General features: G+C 41.7%; 1 protein-coding gene across 1 annotated transcript in view; it reads left to right on the top strand.

Moving 5' to 3' along the window:
• Positions 1 to 328: 328 nt before the first annotated feature.
• The window catches only part of LOC308173783 (E3 ubiquitin-protein ligase NEURL1-like), a gene marked incomplete at both ends in the record, with an annotated part of 33567 nt that continues 13785 nt past the window's right edge, over positions 329 to 20110 (top strand). The window contains 3 exons of the mRNA XM_080548836.1: positions 329 to 362; positions 9400 to 9647; positions 10136 to 10457. Of these exons, the coding sequence (XP_080404962.1) occupies positions 329 to 362; positions 9400 to 9647; positions 10136 to 10457 (604 nt within the window). The remainder of the gene's footprint in view (positions 363 to 9399; positions 9648 to 10135; positions 10458 to 20110) is intronic.

Raw genomic sequence — 20110 nt, 5'->3', positions numbered from 1 at the left:
CCTTCAAAGGGAGAGAGGGTAACATGTTACTTTCCTTTGCGGTATTGATAGTGTTAATGTTTTCTGTTGAAGCTCCACCTCCACTTCCACCTTTTATGTTAATTCCAATGTAATCTTGCGGTGCAGAGACTGTATCTGCCGCTGTCCAATGTGAACGAGCCTGGCCTGGACACACTCCAAGTCATCCGTGCGGTGTTGGGACCTCTACCAATGGAGAGATCGCAAACGTGAGCGTTCCGTTATGTGGAGAAATAAGAAGCGCATGTTTCTGTGAACATTAAGATCTGACTAAAACAGAGAAGATCAGGAGCCCACCTTGCATTTCACCATGGGAGGTCAGATCACGAGAAATACTTTGTACGGTAAGGATCAGTTATTAAGAAGGAGGGGGAGGTATTCGATTATCGATTGGATTATGTTTTGCAATAAATCGTGACGTTAGAATTATAAGGTTCTATCTCCATTTTTGTCAAAATTGAGTTTTTTTACATACTCTGATCCATTAGGTGTTTATTAATGCCTGTGTGGTGTTATTTTTTAAATGTTGACATTTTTGAGTTAGTAATTCATTTAATACAAAGGTTCCATCTCACAGAACATAATGGAATGGTAAAAACTTTCACGCTCAATATCTCTGAACTGCCCTAAACGGAGATAGAACCGTATAATTCTGAGCTCACGATATGCTCAATAATTCGTTTCTGATAGAAACGGAGAGAAAATGGAATATTGAGCATTATGATTTAGTTGTCATTGCTATAGACCAGTCTTTCCAGCTAATGCACACATTGTAATACAGACATTTTCTTTTGTGAGAGAATGGTTTTCAAGAGATCTGATCAAGAAAGAAAGTGCCTGCAGGCGATGTGCACAATTGATTTAGAGATTAATTAGGCATAGCCCATTATTATAACATTGCATTACTTTAAAACATTGCAATAATCTATTACAGTTTAAGTCAAATCTGGTCAATTGATTGAACTTTATAGCTGTATTCTGTCCGTTTAGATGATTGATTGGTTTGATTTTGTTCCAAGATACTTGATATTTAGTTAGGAAATATGCCCTAGTACACTTATGTGTGAATACTCTGTAACACTGTACAGTACATTCAATTGATTTCATGCTTGTGTTTTATAACAATGCATTATACCTAGCATGTTGTTTATAATTAAATGATGTCATGGTCCTCTGTATACTTTTATTTACTACTGCAGGGCCAAAATAATGTGACTGAATGCTTTGTCCATCTTCATTGCCTCACTATCTTCCACCATCTCACTATCTACCACTTCTATCTTAAACTATCTTTAATAAAGGTAGTTGAAGATAGAAGTGGTAGATAGTGAGATAGTAAAGACAGTTGAAGATAGAAGTGGTAGATGGTGAGATAGTGGAAGATAGTGAGGCAATTGCTAAAAAGGAATAAACTGTGTTGATGCATGATGAGATAGGATAATAGTTACCCTCCCTTGTGTTTCCTCAGAGGCGTGTCTGTCCTTACCTCTGCTTTACCTCTCCTTGTCTGCTGTGTCCAAAACTCCACAAAACAAACTGCTTTGGCAAAGTGGGTTTAGCAGTAGTAATTAATCAATTGCTTGGATTCTAGAATAAATACATCTGGATGTCTTCTACTCTGAGTCTAGCTCCACGGAGTGCATAGTCTTGTCATCATAATTGTGTTATTGTCAGGTTACCTCATAAACTATTAGAAATATGACAGCCATATGTTGCCAATTGTGCAGAGATTATCCTTCGCATACTGAATGTGTGGGTTTATGGTTGTTTAACTGACCCTACTGTTTGACTGACATTGAACATACTAGCCTAATATTTGGACATTGAATGTAATAACCTCTGAATAGGGGCAATGTGGGGGCAATGGAGTACACTGTATGGATAATTAGTGAATAATGTATGGATAATTAAAGCTGCACTTTGCCGTTTTCCCTCCATTGTGGTTGGACGATAATATGAAGGTGCCAGACGCGTTGCCTCCCACGAAATGTATGCTCCTGGCATACTGGTGGCGTATTGTCTTCCATGTTCTATAGATGGATAGGTGCGGGACACGCACATGCGTGAAATCATTATTTGTCTTCTGAATCTGAGTTAGTTTCTAACTTATAGAGGCTTGCTAATGTTAGCTGTCTGCACTAGATCTAGATATTTATTTAGATATTTAATGTACAGCGCAATTTCCATCTTCAACCCAATTTCCACCCAAACTTGTGATTTGTCGGTATAGTGTCTATCTGTAGAGGACCCTCCCCAGAAGATCTTTTCCTCCCTTTTCTGAGTTCTCAAAAGCTGCCATTATTTTCAGACATAGCGCATTAGCTGATATGGATGGCTCAAGATGGATGTAGAACATACATCATTTGGGGTGAAAAAAAACATAACATAAACATAACATAAACATAACGTAACATAAACACTGAGCAAATCCTAAATGTTATGACCAGCAAGGGAAAAGGTCAAACTTGTTTTAGGACGGCGCTTAGAGCCACTTTCATCTGTATGTAGGATCCCAGAGATTACATACTGTATTGTGACAACCAAGCAAACACACATGCCCTGGTCCTTTCTGGATGCTGCCTTTGGGTACGTTTGTCTCCTGTTAGAGGGCCTCAGAGTCTTGATATTAATGTCCAAACATTAGAGGCCTCTGTCCTGATATTAATGTCCAAACATTAGAGGCCTCTGTCCTGATATTTATGTCAAGCCCGGGAAGAGAGAGGCAGAGGAGCCAGGCAGGAGGCCAGGTGAGATTTGGCTTTTGTTTCTGTCTCTGTTCTGTTTGTCCTGACCATGACGATGCTGCTGGCGCTCTGAGCAATTAGTGCCCCTGCCCTCACACACACTTATGACATACACACACACACCGTTCTTTAACCTGCCTGTCTGACAATTGTCGTGCCTCTCTTTATCATGGTTGAGCTCGACTCCTGGGGACGGCAGCTGGAAATGAGCCATGTAGGCTAAAGCTGTATGAACGAATAAACTAAACTAAACTAAAGACAAGCCTAGCCTAGAAACACACAGAACAGGCAAGGGAGTACTTTAGGGGGGCTCTTTATAGAGGGTACAATGTACTGTACTTTATGAACAGTTAATGTTTAGTGTATTGAGAAAGGAAAATGAATTACAGTAGACTTTGTCAATAATAACTATTGGAGGTGGTACTGTAGCTACAGTAAGTGTACATTTGGTATTTGTGAGGTCTTTTTACATTTCTTTTCACCTCAAGCAATATTATTATGTTTTACCTTCTGGCATGTTCTACCATAAAGCACATGATCTAAGTCATTGGTTGAGCACAATACAGTTTTGTGTTTCCATGTAGACATCACGCATAATGTGACATCATGAATACAACATGGTCCCTGGGTTCGTTATGACTTCATGTGTGTGTTGTTGTACATAGAGAACCATTCAACATTGTTCTGATGTAGACCAACAGTGCAGAACTCAGGACACCAGTGTATTCTTAAGCAAATACAGTACGCTTATTTTTCTCATGCCAATCCACTTGGCAATTGCAAGGCAATTGTATTTGTATAACACATTTCATACAACAGGGGCAATTCAAATGCTTTACATACAGCATTAAAAATACATCAAGAGGAGAATAATAACAGATTCAAAAATAAAAGTAAAATGTTAAGACTATATATATGTATATATACTGTATATATAGATAGATAGATAGATAGATAGATAGATAGATAGATAGATAGATAGATAAACATTTAATATGATGATTAATAAGATAATAGAAATTAATAAAAAAAGACATGGATGGAAGTGAAAGAATGGATGGAAACATGAAGGTTTTTAGCTTAGATTTAAATATTTGTAGGGTTTGGGCCTGTTTGATTTCTTCAGGGAGTTTGTTCCAGGAGCAAAGTGACGAAAAGCTGCTCTACCGTGTTTTGTTTTCACTGTTGGAACGATTAGCTGATTAGTGTCAGCTGACCTTAGGGGTCAGCACTCTAAACGTGCTATTGACAATAGGGAAACCAACCCTGTAGTGCTTGACAAAATCAGTTTGCAGTTTGCAATTGATCAAAATGTCCACAATATTTACCACCATGGATGGATATCTGAGTGTGCGCTTGCTGCTCACTGCACAATAACTTCTATATTCACATGATGCCTGTGGTCTCAGGCTGGGGTCTCCTGGGTACCCTGAAAAGCTTTTAACCCCCAGAGGCTCCTAGCTGATGAGCAGTAATAACTTTCAGTTATTTTCCTAAGGGTATGTCGTGACGTTAGAATTATAAGGTTCTATCTCCATTTTTGTCAAAATTGAGTTTTTTTTACATAATCTGATCCATTAGATTTTTATTAATGCCTGTTTTGTTTTTTTGATTGAAAACTTTATTAGAAGATTTGCAGAAGTAGGTACATGAAAGTACATATTACATACAAGGTCAACTAACAGGATAAAAACCCAAGAAAGCCACTGGCTTATTTCAATTGGGGTCCTTGATTCTCAATTCATCGTTACATGTAAGACAGACAAAAAAGCTAGTACTATCTACAAGATAATACAGACAACTAACTATTACTATCTACAAGATAAACACACATCCATCATGGGAAGAACAATACAACGAAACATAAGGTATGTACAGCGGGTACATACACCACAGGTGGGGACATACACCACAGGTGGGGGCGGGGGACAAAACACAAAGTATGTACAGTGGGTAGTTCGGGTCTTTTAATCTGATTTTTGATTTAGAGGGTCCAGTTACGGATTGCAGCCTCCTGTAAATGTTTTTTGAGAGTGGTTTTGAAGGTGGGCAGTGATTTGCACTCCTTTAAGATTATAGGGAGGGCGTTATGTGTGGTGTTATTTTTAAAATGTTGACATTTTTGAGTTAGTAATTCATAAAATACAAAGGTTCCATCTCACAAAACATAATGGAATGTAAAAACGTTGACGCTCAATATCTCTGAACTGCCCTAAACGGAGATAGAACCTTCTCATTCTAAACGGAGATAGAACCTTCTCATTCTAAACGGAGATAGAACCTTATCATTCTAAACGGAGATAGAACCTTCTCATTCTAAACGGAGATAGAACCGTATCATTCTAAACGGAGATAGAACCTCATCATTCTAAATGGAGATAGAACCTTATCATTCTAAACGGAGATAGAAACTTATCATTCTAAGCTCACGAATTGTGTCTAGATTTTGAACTGCTCACTCCTTCAGGTGTTGAAGCTCAGACGTTTGACTGTCTTCAGTGGAGTATACTGTAGCAATGTAGTCGAGTGTTCTGTAGGCCTAATTGATATGCATTTATACTAATATGACATTTTAGCTGAATGTATTTAATAAAATGATACTGAAAGTTATACTGTAAATTAGTAGTCATTATTTTTAATTGACTGGTGTGAAGAAGTTATTGTTTTGGTTTGATCTCACAGACATTCTTCCATGACACATTGTCCTTGGGGTTGTTATAAGGCCTTGACAAAAAGGGAGTAACTGTTGATTTAGTGCTCATGCGGTGGCTTTGAGCCGACTCACCCCGTTTCAGCATCGTATGATAAGCCAGATGGGAGTATATTTTTATTGAAATAAGAATTGATGAGAAAGATTTACTGTATAGGAGGTAGAGGTTTGTCACCCTTGATGCACTTTGCATTTTCCTTTTATAGTCAACTGAACATAAATTGCGAGTAAGATATTCCCGAGTACATATGTCTTTTTAAAAAGGGTTCATTGTTCTGAACATGTTCATTCATTTTCACGTTTGTTCAGTCAAATATGAATTTATTTGACAAACAATAGACTTCATGGTTTTGGGGAAAAAAGGCCAGTCTTATTTGTCACTTCATTTTACCAACACTGCCACATGCTCAAAACATTTTTAACCATAGAAATCTGATTGTGTTATTATAGTCACTGTATAATGAGTAGTACTGGTAAGACACCTGCTTATTCCCCATTCATAAAGACAGTCATTCATACTGTACAGTTCTGCCTCCATGCAGTCTAATAAACATGAGACACATCTAGAGGCTTAAGCCCAATGCACACGGCGTGCGATTATGTCGCACCGCCGAATTCGATTCCATTGTTTTGAATGCATCTCAATGAGACAATGCACACGGTGTGCGATGCGATATTGTCGCACAACAACATTCGATTCTCCATTCACATTCATTCATTCGCCGTGTGCATTGGCCTTTAGGGTTTCTAAAGATAGTATAACTCCCTGTGTTGAGCCACATACATCACAACAAGGCACTTTATTTATTTTGAAATCTCCCTAATGAATTATTCAGATGTACTATACCTCCTTATCAAAACATTATGTATACTACTTAATACGTTCTTCCACTGTTAGGGCTTTCACACCGGCAGTTCCGAACGCCGGTTCGCGTTCGCGTTCGGAAACCCCTAATATACAAACTGTCATACTTGGGAATGATGAGGGACAAAAGCTCCCTCTTCACGTTTGAAGGTCTGTAAGGCACAACGCAATGGGACACTACTATTGATTATAAATAGAGTGATTCAAACAAGGAGAAGTTGGGGAGCTTGGTGGCATAATGTCACCGCTGGCCCAACCAATCAAAATGTTCCGACACAGAACTACGTTTCAACGTGGTTGAGAATCACAACACAAACTCGCTAGTCAATCCAAAATGCTGTAATGCGATTCGGTGAGTAATCCCCACTGGTATGCATTGTGTCGTTAAAATCCTGAACGGGGGAAGAAGCATTTCCTACCATAAAGATTTGTCATTGTCTAAGGGAGCAGACCATAATATTCTCAGACCACCACCCGGCCTCCCTCCTATTTGGGGCAAGGCCATCCGGCTTGAGCATGGTTGCCTTCGCCCAGAACAGGTAAACATTTCTGCTAAGGGGACACTGATGATGGAGGCACAGTAGTCTTTTAGCCATGTGTGGAGATGTGGACCTCTCTCAAGACCCCTCTGGTGGGTGGGGAAGGGCCCCGGCATGTTTCTGCATCTCTCAGTGTCCAGCAGTGCGTTCAAAAGAGCTTTAACCCTAGAACAGCCATGGGTGGGGACCAGGGGACCAAGTGAGTAAAACAAAAATGTATACCGTTGCACTCGATCACATTTCAGGACACCTCCTTTCATGACTTTTCCTAGATATGTGCGTTCTACCTCAGGATAAGCTAGTATAAAGCTGTTTTGCAGCAACAATGTAACAAACAACACTATCAAAAATAGTTTAGAAAGACAATGACAGAAATGGGCAGTAGAGCAATAAGACTGTACATTAGAGTATGTCAAACTAATGTAGATTACATTGCCAGTTGTGTGTGTGTGTTTGCGTATGTGTGTGAGTGTGTTTGTGCGTGTGATGGCGGCGGGGGGGGGGGGGGGGGGGGGAGGGAGGGAGTGGAAGTCCCAGAGTCAATGAGAGGCCCTAGAGTGGAACAGGTCCAGGACAGATGGCAGGGGATGATGGCCATCTCTGACCATACAGGTGATTGTTTCAGGGGGGGGGGGGGGGGGGGGGGGGCAGGTTGGTTGGAAGGGTGGACTGGGTGGAGGTGCTGCAACACCTGTAACAGAAAAAGTCTGTCACAGATAAAGTCTGTCACATTTAAGTCTGTTAAAATTAGAAGAATGAAAGAGACAATTGTATCTTCTCCTGTCTGATGAATTAACTGAGGAACATGATAACAGAGTTCATCAGTGGCCTAATTCACAATTCACAACAATGTAATTGGCGATCAAAGATAAGTAATCTACTGTATCATTACTAAAGATTAGTTTAATTTGTTCTGAAATGTTCCCGTCAGAAAGGTTGTGCTGCGCCCCTCTTACATTATTTGGGAGTATTTTCCAATTCTCTGGATAAATATTCTTATTCCTAGGATTAAATCTTCAATCTAAATATAGATTTTCAGGAAAATATGAATCCTTAGTAATAATAATAATAATGTATTCATTTTATTTATAAAAGCACTTTACATATAACATCTCAGAGTGCTACAATTAAAAACAGGAAGATAAAACAATAAACATTTTCAATTAAAAGGCTAAAAAAAGGCTCTATTAAAAAGGTGGGTTTTAAGGCCTCGTTTAAAAGCATCCACAGACTGTGGTGCCCTTAGGTGGTCAGGGAGAGCATTCCACAGCCTGGGAGCAGCCGAGCAGAAGGCACGATCTCCCATGGTGCGGAGCTTGGTCCTGGGGGTCTTGAGGAGGTTGGTGGCAGTAGAACGGAGGGTGCGTGAGGAGGTCTGAGGGGTATGGAGGAGTTCCTTGAGGTAGGGGGGGGCAGTTCCATGGATGAGGAGGGAGAGGAGGGAGACCTTGAATTAAATTCTGAGGGAGACGGGGAGCCAGTGAAGTGTTTTGAGGATGGGGGTGATGTGATCATATTTGCGCACCCTCATCAGGATCCTAGCAGCGCTGTTCTGGATGTATTGAAGTTTCTGAAGGCAGCTGCTAGGAATCCCGATGAGGAGTGCGTTGCAGTAGTCCAGTCTGGAGGAGACAAAGGCGTGGATGAGCTTCTCTGCATCTGCCAGAGTGAGTGCAGGACGGAGTTTGGCAATGTTCCTTAAGTGAAAAAAAGCTGTTTTGGATATATGTTTGATGTGGGTCTTGTAGGTGAGGTGAGGGTCCATTTTGACACCCAGGTTGGTAACAGATGAGGAGAGGGGAATGTTCTGGCCAGAGAAGGTGATGCTGGTGATGGTGGCTTCAGTCTTGGAGCTGTTGAGTTGTAGGAAGTTGAGCTTCATCCACGCCTCTATCTCCTCCAGGCAGGTGGTTAGTGTGGATAGTGGCAGGGGTGCAGAGGAGGTGGGGTTGACTCTGAGGTAGAGCTGTGTGTCATCCGCATAGCAATAGAATGACATTCCATGCCTGTGGATGACACAGCCAAGGGGGAGCATGTATAGTGTGAACAGGGTGGGGCCCAGCACCGAGCCTTGGGGGACACCGCAGGTGACGTTGTGGGTGTGGGATTTCGCCTTTCCCAGGGTGACGTGCTCAGTTCTGCCAGTGAGGTATGAGGTGAACCAGTTGTGGACAGTGTCAGAGAGGCCAATGGTGGAGTGCAGACGGTGAAGGAGGATGTTGTGGTCCACGGTGTCAAAAGCTGCTGTTAAATCCAGGAGAATGAGGAGGGATGGGGAGCCAGTATCTGCTGTCATCAGGAGGTCGTTGGTGACCCTGACCAGAGCCGTTTCCGTGCCTATGTAGAGAGGTTTAGTTAGGTGATGGTGTGTATCTGCTGATGCATTATATTGTTGATCTGGTGGTTGCTTCTTGTCTTGTCCATATTACACAAAAAAACGACAGTTCCTCACACAAACAACTCAGCTCCTTATATCATGCATTCAATAGATCAAATTCCCCCTTTGTACTTCCTTCTAATCAGATTCCTTGGGTGGACCTTTCCCGACAACATCCCACCGCTGCCACCACAAGCCGAAGCGCTGCCTGCCCATCCAACAGTGTGGTGGGGGAGGCCTGGCCTCCTTCCCCCTGCTCTTCCACCCCAGTGCCAAGGGATCCCAGATCGTCATGGACTCGGCCCAGAGGACAGTCAAGAGGCAGGCCAGCTTCTGCAACGCCATCACCTTCAGCAACCGGCCCGTCGCTCTGTATGAGCAGGTCCGCCTCAAGGTAGGCTACTGCTATTCAGTAGACCAGGATCATGAGTGAGGCCTTCAGTGACTCTCCTTTTCCTATTCGTCTCTCTCTCTCTCTGTTATTCCCCTGCTCCTGTGTGGGCCAAAGCAGCTTAGCCAAAGTTTCCACTTCACCTATCAGTCCATCTATGACTTGAGAGTGAGAGTGCAGGGCCAAGCATTACCATGTGGCCATACTGTTATCTTACTAGTGAGTATTTGTTTTTCATGAGAATCAAGAATAGCCAGTCTGCCCATGATAAACAGTCTATTTTTGTTGTTGTTGTTGTTGTTGTTTACCATATTGTTTCCAGCATGGTCAACACAATGTCTAGGGAAAAAAGTCCCTTCATCATGATTTCAATGAATGCTTTTTTCACAAGCAGGTGTAATTGTACAGAGTAAATACAGATGTGTATTATTAGGTTATCTCCAGACAAAATATAATAATGGATCAAACCCGACCCACTCTTACTGTTCCAGATCACTAAGAAGCAGTGCTGCTGGAGCGGGGCCCTGCGTCTGGGCTTCACGTCCAAAGACCCGTCCAGGATCTACCCAGACGACCTCCCCAAGTACGCCTGCCCGGACCTGGTCTCCCAGAGTGGCTTCTGGGCCAAGGCCCTGCCTGAGGAGCTGTCCGACGAGGGCAACGTCATCGCCTTCTGGGTGGACAAGAAGGGCCGTGTGTTCTACCGCATCAACGACTCCAGCCCCATGCTGTTCTTCAGCGAGGTCCACGTCTCCGAACCCCTCTGGGCTCTCATCGACGTCTACGGCCTGACGCGGGGGATCCAGCTCCTGGGTGAGTTTAGCTGGGGGGTCCCCGGGCCGGCTGTGGAGCCTCATGGAGGTTTATTCTTGCGGGGCGGCTGTGGCTCGGGAGGTAGAGCCAGCCGGCGTCTAATGATCGCAAGGTTGACAGTTCGCTGGTTTGATCCCCGGCTGGCCACGTGTCAAGGGGATCCTTGGGCAAGACACTGAACCCCAAATTGCTCCCAATGAGCGGGCCGGCCGGCGCCTTGCGTGGTAGCTTGCCGCCATTGGTGTGTGAATGTGTGTGTGAATGGGTGAATGAGAGGCCATTGTAAAGCGCTTCAGAATAAGGCGCTATATAAGTGCAGTCCATTTAGCATTTTTTGTGATATAGTGTGTCTGGAGATGCTCATGTCAGTAGGGCTGAATGGTTTTATTGTAAATACAGTAAATTAACAAAAAAGGAATTTGTAAATGATGCATTACCTTCTCTAAGGGTTTTTCATACAGTCATACAGTAAACAGAGTTTTCATTTAATTACCTGAATTGATGGTTGTGGGTTGGTTCTGTGTGTCTGGTGTTGTAGCACTGGCAGACTCGGGGGGGTGGGGGGCAGTGGGGGCGACCACCCCTCCTGGTGCCCCCACGGTTGAAAAACGTCTCTCTTAAGTGCCCTTTTGAGTGGCGAAAATTAGAGGATGTGCCCTATTGGCTAACCTTCCAATGGTCTAAACTTGACCATGTGCACTGATGGGTCCCATGTTGTGCAGTAGGTGCCCTTTTTTTATTTTCGCCCCTGCCCTTCAAACAGCCTGAGTCCGCCACTGTGTTGTAGTGTAGGTGATTGTGATGTTACATTTGTACTCCTGCTCTAGTTTTTCCCACACCCCACACCAAAATAGTCCAATGGAAAAATGATGGCGAGAGATAAGAACATTTGCCCAGTTTCACTGTTGTTAGTACCAAAGAAAGGATAATCACTGGGGAATTCCACAGCGTCTGGAAAACAAAGCACCTATTCTGAAAACCCTCCTGTTTGATGAGCCAATTAACAAAACATTTTCCCGCCCAGTCTTTCAAAATAGATTTCCCTAAATATTTTTTAAATGATCTGGGAGTTTTTGGAGGAAACAAACAAACATTATACGGTATATTCTATTCTTTTGTTGGTTTGCATCGTTTCACTTGGTTTTATGGGCATGCTCATCAGGTGACAAAGAAATGAAGAGAAGTGCAGTGCCAGACATTATGGAAGTGAAAATTAGACATTAGTGTCATCTTGAGTAGTATTTTTCTCTTCCTACTGTATGTATTCTGGTGTCAGAGTCAACTCATTGTTGCCAAAGATTTGATTTGTCTCCCGTGGGAAAATTAAAACAAAAATGTGAGTTAAAAGCCAGTTAAAAGAAGCAAAAACTGTCCAGGTTCCTCAGCACTTCCATCTGCAGGGTGCTATTTCCCAGAATCCTCCTCCCTCTCTCCAAGGACTGCTAGCTGTCATCACTGTTAATAAAAGTAGAAGAGGCTTCCATATTGTGTAGATAGTGCCATTTAACCTTATCTTTGGCGGAGCTAGCAGACAGGGAGTGGTGTACTATCTGTTGGTGGGCTGTGTGGTATCCAGCGCTTAAGTGCAACTCTCTAGAGTTCAGTGGCCTCGCGGCGAGCTGAGATGACACATGGACACCAAGCTTGTGTTCTTCGACAGACAGACAGACAGACACAGGGAGATGATGTCAGGAAAATGGCACGCCTGAAGCCGTTTTCCCAGACGTGACAACAACCAATGGAATTGGTCATTACATCGGTCATTATGTTTGTATGTGACCATGGTGGTTACCATTGGATTTGTCTAGGCTTTATAATGACACATACTACATAATACATACATAAGACACACATGGTCCCATGCTACCAGACTGAGATACACAGTGTGAATATGGCCTGGCCTTAACCGTATGTCAATGCCATTGTTCATTTCAAATCGACACTAATATTCTCATAGGTTTTTCTGTAGACTCAGCTAATTCTCAATTTTGAATGTCCTTGTAGATTCTCCCGTACTGTACGGATAGGTCACAGTAACTCTCCTAGTTTTCCCATTTCTTTACTCTACCCTGGTGCTCAATAGGAAGTCTTCCCCCGCATAGGAATAGAATTCATAGAACAGACACTGTCCCTCAGTACAGTACATGGTAATTTGAATTAATTAATTTGAATGGAAATGTCCATTCTATCAATTAATTGAACTCATTCTATACTAAGGCGCTCAGTCGGCCGAAGGGTCGCTCCACTATCAGGCCCCCTTCTAAGAGCGTCACTAGTCAAGAGCACAGGATGGTATATCTCAAAGCCCAAGAATTGCCCCGGACGGGCAGTTGGCCGCAGTTCAAGAAGCACTTAATCCCTGAAATATGGAGCGGCCACATCAAAGACTGCCCCAGTGAACTGGCACATGTGCTGCAGTTTCCTTTGACGGGGGGATGGTGGGGGCGTATGTGTGTGTGTGTGGGGGGGGGGGGCACATTTTTATACTTAATGATGCTTACACTAGCGTCTGACATGAACACTCGGCCAGCTGATAAACAGAAAAATGTCACCTGTTGTGGGTATCACACGGTCACTTCCCCTCACATCTTTCAGGGAGGGTTTTACCGGCCAATGGCAGAGCTGCTTTTGGACCAGGCAACCAATGGGGGAGGTTTTAATAACAAAAGTTTGTTTGTTTTTTGGTCTGGATGGTTTAAAGAGATGTCCTTGATTTGGTTGTTGAAGTAAATATGGAAAACGAAGTCAAAACATTTAAATAAATGTCAACGTTGTTGAAAATCATTGACACATTTTGCTAGTCAGCCAGAACATTGCAATGCAATGGATTCAGTGAGTAATCCCCACTGCTACCTAGTTAGTGTCGAGTAGTGGGTCATTGATTTTCAACAACATTGACATTTTATTGACATTTTTCAGAATAAAAGTCCAGACATTTGGTCGGTGGCTGACTTGTTCCCCCCCTTTCACCAGCTGCTGTCACATATGCGATGAAATCTTCAAACCCAAATATCACTCTCTGTCAGAGTCCACCAGGAACACACATGGAGTCTGTGTGTAACGGCTACTCACGTCCTCTCTGTGAAGACTCACTAGCTGGTCTGCTCTGTCTTGCCCTTCATGTTTGATGGATTGATTTGAAAAGTGACCCTGATCACATGTCAGAGCAGATCAGTGTAACTACTCTAGTTATTCTGCGCCATCCCGCAGGACACTGCTGCTCTGTGCTAAAAATGAATCCCCCCCCCCCTCATACAGTACCAGTCAAAAGTTTGGACTCACCTTCTCATTCGATGGTTTTACTTTATTTATATATTATTTTCTACATTGTAGATTAATACCGAAGACATGAAAACTATGAAAGCACACATATCAAATGTTGTAGTAAACAAAAAGGTGTTTAACAAACCAGTATATGTTTTATATTTTAGATTCTTCAAAGTAGCCACCTTTTGCTTTTGTAGTGGTTTTCTCCCACGTATTCTCGAGAAGAATACCAAGCTGATTGAGAGAATGCCAAGAGTGCAAAGCTGTCATCAAAGCTAAAGGTGGCTACTTTGAAGAATTCAGTATACTTGTAAATACAGTATACAGCAAAAGGGGGCAATTTCACATAATTAAACATCATTTCCCTACTTGGACATGTGTTAATATCTTATCCACGAAACTGTAAACTACAATTTCATCCAAATGTCATTGGAACTGCATTAGCAAGTATAGCCTTGTATGATTCCATGCTATATTTAACCATTGTTTGTATTGCCAATAATGGCCCTCAGGTACTGTAGCCTGTCTCCCTCCTGTCTCACTCAGATCTCTATGATCTTTCTGGATCAGCTTTGTGTCCTCTCTAAGCTGGTCTCAGGGGAGTGTAGCGTAGCATGGCAGCTAGCCACCCATGCGAGGAGTCAAAGGTGATCAAGAGACTGCTTGAAAGTTGAGATGGTGTTGCATGTCCAGCAATGATGCCCCTGCAATTTAAGAAAGATCACTTACATCACCATGCTGTCTTCCTACTCATGTAGATGTCAATCCAGAAAGAGTACTGTATCCTTGGTTGTTGTATGGTATCAACACATGTGTGATGTCTCTGTAGCTCTGTGAGACTACTGTATCAAAAGGCCTTTGGAAAGACTGAGAATAGGTCTGATTATACTGAACATTATGTAACATAAAGAATGTTTTTGTTCAGCATTATTATTCCCAGTTGATTGCAAGCAAGAGTATACATAACCCTGTGTTTTTGGAGGGAAACCAAGAGAGAGCATATCCTGGAGAAACGGTCCACGATGGCCAAGTAGTTGTTTTCAAGAGTTGCTTTACTTATCAGATACTATATTGTATTAAGAGCTGTTGCTCTGAATACAGTGCTGTTGTCCAACTTTCCTTAGTATTGTAAGGAATATATAATAATTCCCTTTATTTTTTATTTAATATATAATATTTCCCTTTATTTTGCTTTGAATGTTTTACATTTTCAGTGATCTTTGCTTTTTAGCATATTGTAGATGTTCAAGAGTAACAATCAAGGTACTTAAAATGACACGTTCTTTCAGGCTCAAGATAACCTTGTTATTTAGATTTGTAATATCCCGGCTGAGAAGCACTTCATGGGAACTGTCCCCCTTATGCGATGAATCAGAGAGTTGTTGTAATAAAAGCACCCTGGAGATAACGATTCAGATCGTATTGCCCACTCCTTTTCTTGGGCTGCAAATGTTGAGAAATCACACAGCTTTATTCAACTCACCAGCAAATGTGATGGATGAGGGACGTTTGGAGCTGAGAGTCTGTTTACTTCAGTCAGATGAGTCACTCTATCACTGACATGGTGGTGGTGATCCGTGAAGCTATAGTTAGCTAGTACCTTCTTACACTCAGTCCCTGGAGTTAGTGGAGAGGAATACAAAATGGTCTCCAGATTGAAGAGAAACAGTGAAGAATTGATAAAAAACACTATAGAATTGGTTAAAAAAAAAAAAACGACTGGATGGGATTCAAATAAAGACATACTTGTGTTACCCATTACAACTTCAGACAGTTATGGAAATGGTAAAGCGGACTGTACATACAAGTGGTCACATGACCAATTAACAACATAAGTTAACAAGTTAGTCGTTACGTCTGACTCCAAAATATATTTATGGTTAATACTGATTGATAATGATTTGCTCATCCTTATGTGACAGATACTAGATTCTCGAAAATCTGCTATTATAATGCTGGAACACATTGTCCAATATCTGATGTGATGACTCTAGTCGATGTGTTGCTATGCATGGAACATTTATAATACATAATTAGACATTAATGGTGAGCTCTATGTACCTATGCTGTCCTCCTGGAACCTCTCTGTCTCCTCTACCCCACTGTAGAGTTTCTCTACTGTAAACTGTTTTCTCTACAGAAAAAATAAACTATGAAATTCTTCATTCTTCTACCATTTTGACTGCCAATGGCCACTGGCCCGAGCATAGATTACTTTTGCTCGATGACTGATGGATATATGATTCACTTACATCAAATACATTTGTCTACGGACAGTAAGTTATTTTTGGATAAAGCTGTCTTCTAAATGTCACCAATTTTAAATGTATAACACTGTATGGGTCAAGGACCAACGCACATGTAGGCTTAACCCAAAAAACTCAAAGACAATCTTGCTGTCCTTGTCCTTAAATACCATCCCAACATCGACAGGAGAGGCCTATACTACATGTGACAGTGTCTGGTGAAAAAGTCCTCAAGTAGGGCAAGGTCCGTTTAGTTTCAAAATAGTTGAAGAAGATATGCATATTTGGATGTTGGTACACCTCAAACGGAGAATGGGAGAAACTCGATCTGAATCAAAACACACACAAAACAGCTGCTAGTAGCTGGCAGACAATACAGTGAATCCAATTAACAAATTATAAGTATTTAGTGATCCTAAAACTGTTGTTATATTGAGTGGGCTCTTAAACACTGAAACTTTCATAATATGAAAAAAAAACATTTATTTTATTTTTTGATCATTTCACGACTTGAGAATTGTCGACATGGTCTAACAGGTCCAATATCTTCATGACGTCTACTAGGCGTGCTCATTTAACTGTAAATAGGTGCTCCAGGCTAAGACAGGAGGCATTGATCATCATTTATAATGGAAGATCAGACAATCACTACCTTTGTATCAGTCCTATTTAAATACATTTAAATCACATGGTTGGCTCCACTAAATCAATCTACAACAGGGAAGCCTACTCATATTGGAGATTTAGAGTTAGCTTTAGTCACCTTATTACCTTATCAAGATATGGGTAACAGAACAGTTACATAAAAACATTGTAAATGAGGATGGCAAGTTTGGACTTAGAATCCAAATCAAATGGAATAAAACATTTTTTATTTTATATTTATATTTTTTATTCCACGACATATTATACATATAGACAGTGTTTAGTGGATTATGTATATATGAATTATTGTATTATTATATTATATATGAATGAACAGTATTAGAGCTTTCCCAGTATGGGTCCTTTTTTATGCAGTTTGAGTTTTATCGAATTCTTGTGCTTCACCACCTGTTGGCACTGGCGGATTCAGGGGGGGGGGGCGGGGGGGGCGACCGCCATGGTTGAAAAACGTCTCGCTTAAGTGCCCTTTTGAGTGCCCGAAAATGAGAGGACATGCCCTATTGGTGCCCCTCCAGTGGTCTAAACTTGACCATGTGCACTGATGGGGTCCCATGTTGTGCAGTAGGTGCCCTTTTTTTCTTTTCGCCCCTGCCCTTCAAACAGTCTGAGTCCGCCGCTGCCTGTACACCACTTTTCACTTGCTTTTGACTCAACCATTCAATCTAAAACTATTTGAAACGTTTGTCTGCAACCTAATTCTGTCGTTTTTTCTCTACATATTCTGACATCTTGATATACTGAATAGGATTTGTACAGCAGAAACGTTTTAGGGCTGGCTAGAGACCCTATTGTATATTACTTTCCTTTTCATGGTGTCTATTTCTGCCAGCATTCACACAGAACTCCTTTTTTTCTGGCCATAGATGTTATCTAGGGCTGCACATGGTCTCGATCCACAAATATAAATAGTTTTCAATCAGCAGAGATCAGATATGTGCTATCTGGCCATAGCAGCAGCCAGGCAGGTCGGCAGGGAGGCCAGGGCTGGGGTTGGGCTGAGGTTCAAGGGCAAACCAGGTGAACTTAGTTTGTGTAACCACTGATTATTGTAAAGCAGTGATGGCAAATAGCATTCCGTTACACATTTTTGAAATTAATAATCATTTCGTTGTAATTGTAATGACTATGAAGGTAACAAATATTTCCTTTACACTGTTTTGGTCCTTCAAAAGCACTTTCTAAAAAGGGAGTGTTGTACCCAACGCAATCATGTACAATCACAATCACAATACAGTCATGTTGGAACTCACCAGGGGGGTATTCCATCAACATCACTAAAGGAAAATCCAGGCTTATTCTGAAAAATCTTGTGAGACTTATCCCAAAATAAGCCTGGATTTTTCCTTTAGCAATGTTGATGGAATACCCCCCAGAGTGTTCAAGGGGAGAGGACTCGATGTCTCTGGTGGCTGCCTCTTTCGAGCGTGTGTGCATGCAGAAACACAACGGCCAATGTCCGACACTGCAAGTCAATTTCAGAGGGTTATATTATTACTTGGGATGAGGATTTTCTTCGAGTTTGGATCTTCAAACTGAATTCGGCTGCAATGGCCAGAGGTGGCCGACAGACAGACAGACTGACACCCTGGTCCTTTCAGTATGGGCATATTCCGGTGTTTAATTCTGTTGCAGCCAGGTTGTGTACAGAATTGTTGAGTTTTTTTGTCCAATTGAAATATTCTAGAGTTCCATAGAACATGACTGTAGGTTCGTTCCCCTTCCTTATTTCTCTTTCTATCTCTCTTTCTCACTGTAGTAACTCTCGTTGTCTGGGCTTGCTGATCATACTAATACATCATGAAGCACAAATACACTATATGGACAAAAGTATTGGGACACAAATATTGCCTGGGGATGTTTTCAATGTTTGGGCTAGGCCCCTTAGTTCCCGTGAAGGGACATTTTCTAGAGAATTGTATACTTCCAACTTGGCAACAGTTTGGGGAAGGCCCTTTCCAGTGTCAGCATGACAATGTCCTCATACACAAAGTGAGGTCCATAATTACATGTTTTGCCAAGTTTGGTCTGGGAGAACTTGACTGGCCTGCACACAGAGCTCTGACTTCAAACCCATTGAAAATCTCTGGGATGAATTGGAACGCCGACTGTGAGCCAGTCCTTCTCACCCAACATCAGTGCCTGACCTCATTAATGCTCTCTGAATGGGAGCAAACCATATTCTAACCATATTCTAAAATCTAGTAGTAAGTCTTCCCAGAAGAGTCGAAGCTGTTATGGCAGCAACGGTGGGACCAACTCCATAGTAATGGCAATGTGAATGTGAATGAGAAGTTCAACAAGCACATTTGGGTGTGATGTTCGGGTGTCCCAATACTTTTGTCCATATAGTGTAGGATTTCATAAGAATATGAATATGGGTCCTGCTCCAAGTTTCCCAATTTTGCAAAAGATAAATTGTTCTTAGGTCTCTATAAGTCATGGTGTCTGTTTTAGAAGTAATATTGTTGCCTTTTTTGGATATATTAATCTTATCCACACAAGTTTGAGGAGTTGGAGAGTGTTTTGTGTACAGTATGTGTATGTGTTAAATAGCCCAGGACATATAATCCTTTATTATGCAAAAATGGCTTAACTGTGAAGGATAGAAGAGCCCTCAACAAGCCCTCTTCAGCATCATGACATCACCATCTCAATTATATTCATCATTTTGGGACCTCTGCTGCAATCTCTCTCTCTTAAGTTCCCCAAAGCCATAAAGTCATAATAGAAGTTGTAATGGAACCTGTCCGGTTTATATCTGGGGGACTCCACTAGAGAAGGAAGCCTTAGGAACTAAAGCTCTAATCACTTTCAGATGGCCACAGACCAACGAAAGAGCTGTGCTTGTGCCTAGGGTCCGCTGGGGGTTTACATTTACATCTTTAGGATTTAGCAGACGCCTTTGTCCAAAGCGTCTTACAACAATACATTTGACTAAGTGAATCATCAGTCATAGCAGGAACCAGTCATAGCAGGAAAAAGTAGTCTATGCTTAGGCCAGCGGGCCATTGGCAGTCATCGTGCTAGGATTTTGTTTTATTTAATTTTTTTAGTCGGCCTAGTTCAAGTTTATTTCGAACAGCAGTCCAAGTACATTGGAATACAAATGATTTCAAAAATAAAGAATAAAAAAAATTATAATAATAAAAAAAATCCACATGGTTAAGCTGTCCGAAAGGGAATAGGAGGAAGCAAAGCTTACATTATATTATTTTATGACAGGGGCAGCAGTACAGGGAGGTAGTAGATGTCTCAGGAGGGTTTACCCCGGATGTCCTTGACCATAACAATAAGACGAGACTGTATTAGAAAAAAAAATTGTGATCTGACAGAATCCCCCCAGAGAAGAATCCTCTCGGTTAGGGTGTTCACACATGTCATTTTGCTTTTACTTTAGATTAAAAGAAATATGTCCATCACATAGACAATGGTCCAAACCCCATGGTTCTATCATGTAAAGAAAATACTCTAGTT

Source organism: Nansenia antarctica, assembly GCF_963989245.1.
Source record: "Nansenia antarctica genome assembly, chromosome: 19".
Lineage (NCBI taxonomy): Eukaryota > Metazoa > Chordata > Actinopteri > Argentiniformes > Microstomatidae > Nansenia > Nansenia antarctica.
The sequence above is the reverse complement of the archived record's forward strand: the minus strand, read 5'-3'. Positions and strand labels throughout refer to the sequence as shown.